The following is a 5,000-nucleotide window of genomic DNA, read 5'->3' on the forward strand; positions in this document are numbered from 1 at the left end:
CCCGTCCCTCCGTCCCTCTCCCCGTCCCTCTCCCCCCGTCTCCCCGTCCCTCTCCCCCCGTCTCCCCGTCCCTCTCCCCGTCTCCCCGTCCCTCTCCCCCCGTCTCTCCTTCCCTCCCCCCGTCTCTCCGTCCCTCTCCCCGTCTCTCCGTCCCTCCCCCCACCACCTCCTCTCTCCGTCCCTCCCCCCACCACCTCCTCTCTCCGTCCCTCCCCCCCACCACCTCCTCTCTCCGTCCCTCCCCACCACTCCTCTCTCCGTCCCCCACCACCTCTCTCCCTCCCCCCACCACCTCTCTCCCTCCCCACCACCTCTCTCCCTCCCCCCACCACCTCCTCTCTCCCTCCCCCCACCACCTCCTCTCTCCCTCCCCCACCACCTCCTCTCTCCCTCCCCCCACCACCTCCTCTCCGTCCCTCTCCCACCACCTCCTCTCTCCGTCCCTCTCCCACCACCTCCTCTCTCCGTCCCTCCCCCCCACCTCCTCTCTCCGTCCCTCTCCCACCACCTCCTCTCTCCCTCCCCCCACCACCTCCTCTCTCCCTCCCCCACCACCTCCTCTCTCCCTCCCCCCACCACCTCCTCTCTCCGTCCCTCTCCCACCACCTCCTCTCTCCATCCCCCCCCACCACCTCCTCTCCGTCCCTCTCCCACCACCTCCTCTCTCCGTCCCTCTCCCACCACCTCCTCTCTCCCTCCCCCCACCACCTCCTCTCTCTCTCTCCTCTAGGTGGGATACTGTCAGGGTCTCAGCTTCATAGCAGGAGTGTTGTTGTTACACATGGGAGAGGAGGAGGCCTTCAACATGCTCAAGTTCCTCATGTACCATATGGGGCTTCGCAAGCAGTACAGACCAGACATGATTATACTGCAGGTACTACAGACCAGACATGATTATACTGCAGGTACTACAGACCAGACATGATTATACTGCAGGTACTACAGACCAGACATGATTATACTACAGGTACTACAGACCAGACATGATTATACTGCAGGTACTACAGACCAGACATGATTATACTGCAGGTACTACAGACCAGACATGATTATACTGCAGGTACTACAGACCAGACATGATTATACTGCAGGTACTACAGACCAGACATGATTATACTGCAGGTACTACAGACCAGACATGATTATACTGCAGGTACTACAGACCAGACATGATTATACTGCAGGTACTACAGACCAGACATGATTATACTGCAGGTACTACAGACCAGACATGATTATACTGCAGGTACTACAGACCAGACATGATTATACTGCAGGTACTACAGACCAGACATGATTATACTGCAGGTACTACAGACCAGACATGATTATACTGCAGGTACTACAGACCAGACATGATTATACTGCAGGTACTACAGACCAGACATGATTATACTGCAGGTACTACAGACCAGAGATGATTATACTGCAGGTACTACAGACCAGACATGATTATACTACAGACCAGACATGATTATACTGCAGGTAATACAGACCAGACATGATTATACTACAGACCAGACATGATTATACTGCAGGTACTACAGACCAGACATGATTATACTGCAGGTACTACAGACCAGACATGATTATACTGCAGGTACTACAGACCAGACATGATTATACTGCAGGTACTACAAACCAGACATGATTATACTACAGACCAGACATGATTATACTACAGGTACTACAGACCAGACATGATTATACTGCAGGTACTACAGACCAGACATGATTATACTGCAGGTACTACAGACCAGACATGATTATACTACAGACCAGACATGATTATACTACAGACCAGACATGATTATACTACAGGTACTACAGACCAGACATGATTATACTACAGACCAGACATGATTATACTACAGACCAGACATGATTATACTACAGACCAGACATGATTATACTACAGGTACTACAGACCAGACATGATTATACTGCAGGTACTACAGACCAGACATGATTATACTGCAGGTACTACAGACCAGACATGATTATACTGCAGGTACTACAGACCAGACATGATTATACTGCAGGTACTACAGACCAGACATGATTATACTGCAGGTACTACAGACCAGACATGATTATACTACAGACCAGACATGATTATACTGCAGGTACTACAGACCAGACATGATTATACTGCAGGTAATACAGACCAGACATGATTATACTGCAGGTACTACAGACCAGACATGATTATACTGCAGGTACTACAGACCAGACATGATTATACTACAGACCAGACATGATTATACTACAGGTACTACAGACCAGACATGATTATACTGCAGGTACTACAGACCAGACATGATTATACTGCAGGTACTACAGACCAGACATGATTATACTACAGGTAATACAGACCAGACATGATTATACTGCAGGTACTACAGACCAGACATGATTATACTACAGGTACTACAGACCAGACATGATTATACTGCAGGTACTACAGACCAGACATGATTATACTGCAGGTACTACAGACCAGACATGATTATACTACAGGTAATACAGACCAGACATGATTATACTGCAGGTACTACAGACCAGACATGATTATACTACAGACCAGACATGATTATACTACAGGTACTACAGACCAGACATGATTATACTGCAGGTACTACAGACCAGACATGATTATACTGCAGGTACTACAGACCAGACATGATTATACTGCAGGTACTACAGACCAGACATGATTATACTACAGGTACTACAGACCAGACATGATTATACTACAGGTACTACAGACCAGACATGATTATACTACAGGTACTACAGACCAGACATGATTATACTGCAGGTACTACAGACCAGACATGATTATACTGCAGGTACTACAGACCAGACATGATTATACTACAGGTAGTACAGACCAGACATGATTATACTGCAGGTACTACAGACCAGACATGATTATACTGCAGGTACTACAGACCAGACATGATTATACTACAGGTACTACAGACCAGACATGATTATACTGCAGGTACTACAGACCAGACATGATTATACTGCAGGTAGTACAGACCAGACATGATTATACTGCAGGTACTACAGACCAGACATGATTATACTACAGGTACTACAGACCAGACATGATTATACTACAGACCAGACATGATTATACTACAGACCAGACATGATTATACTACAGGTACTACAGACCAGACATGATTATACTGCAGGTACTACAGACCAGACATGATTATACTGCAGGTACTACAGACCAGACATGATTATACTACAGACCAGACATGATTATACTACAGACCAGACATGATTATACTACAGGTACTACAGACCAGACATGATTATACTGCAGGTACTACAGACCAGACATGATTATACTGCAGGTACTACAGACCAGACATGATTATACTACAGGTACTACAGACCAGACATGATTATACTACAGACCAGACATGATTATACTACAGGTACTACAGACCAGACATGATTATACTGCAGGTAATACAGACCAGACATGATTATACTGCAGGTACTACAGACCAGACATGATTATACTGCAGGTACTACAGACCAGACATGATTATACTGCAGGTACTACAGACCAGACATGATTATACTGCAGGTACTACAGACCAGACATGATTATACTGCAGGTACTACAGACCAGACATGATTATACTGCAGGTACTACAGACCAGACATGATTATACTGCAGGTACTACAGACCAGACATGATTATACTGCAGGTACTACAGACCAGACATGATTATACTGCAGGTACTACAGACCAGACATGATTATACTACAGGTAGTACAGACCAGACATGATTATACTGCAGGTACTACAGACCAGACATGATTATACTACAGACCAGACATGATTATACTACAGACCAGACATGATTATACTACAGGTACTACAGACCAGACATGATTATACTACAGGTACTACAGACCAGACATGATTATACTACAGGTACTACAGACCAGACATGATTATACTGCAGGTAATACAGACCAGACATGATTATACTACAGACCAGACATGATTATACTACAGACCAGACATGATTATACTGCAGGTACTACAGACCAGACATGATTATACTGCAGGTAATACAGACCAGACATGATTATACTGCAGGTACTACAGACCTGACATGATTATACTACAGACCAGACATGATTATACTACAGGTAATACAGACCAGACATGATTATACTACAGGAAGTACAGACCAGACATGATTATACTACAGGAAGTACAGACCAGACATGATTATACTACAGGAAGTACAGACCAGACATGATTATACTACAGACCAGACATGATTATACTACAGACCAGACATGATTATACTACAGACCAGACATGATTATACTACAGACCTGAAATGATTATACTACAGGAAGTACAGACCAGACATGATTATACTACAGGAAGTACAGACCAGACATGATTATACTACAGGAAGTACAGACCTGACATGATTATACTACAGGAAGTACAGACCTGACATGATTATACTACAGGAAGTACAGACCTGACATGATTATACTACAGGAAGTACAGACCTGACATGATTATACTACAGGAAGTACAGACCTGACATGATTATACTACAGGAAGTACAGACTTGACATGATTATACTACAGGTACTACAGACCAGACATGATTATACAACAGGAATTACAGACCTGACATGATTATACTACAGGTACTACAGGAAGTACAGACCTGACATGATTAACGAACGGTCCACCACCCAAAGGACATCCAGACAACTTTGACACAACTGTGAGAAGCATTGGAGTCAACATGGACCCAGCGACCCTGTGGAACGCCTTGTAGAGTCCATGACCTGATGAATTGAGGCTGTTCTGAGGGCAAAAAGGGCGGTGCAGCTCAATATAGGGAAGATTTTCTTTATGTTTTGTTCACTCAGTTTATGTCGTCCCCCCACTAGATTCAGATGTACCAGCTGTCCCGTCTCCTCCATGACTACCA

The 5,000-nt window shown here is 45.0% G+C and overlaps 1 protein-coding gene across 1 annotated transcript in view; it reads left to right on the forward strand.

The window, feature by feature from the left end:
• Nucleotides 1-5,000, forward strand: part of LOC106594277 (TBC1 domain family member 1) — an 81,546-nt gene that overhangs the window by 64,631 nt on the left and 11,915 nt on the right. The window contains exons 16-17 of the mRNA XM_045711938.1: nt 731-874; nt 4,960-5,000. The exon at nt 4,960-5,000 is cut by the window's right edge and continues 119 nt beyond it. Of these exons, the coding sequence (XP_045567894.1) occupies nt 731-874; nt 4,960-5,000 (185 nt within the window). The remainder of the gene's footprint in view (nt 1-730; nt 875-4,959) is intronic.

Source organism: Salmo salar, unplaced genomic scaffold (genome assembly GCF_905237065.1).
Source record: "Salmo salar unplaced genomic scaffold, Ssal_v3.1, whole genome shotgun sequence".
Taxonomy (NCBI): Eukaryota; Metazoa; Chordata; class Actinopteri; order Salmoniformes; family Salmonidae; genus Salmo; species Salmo salar.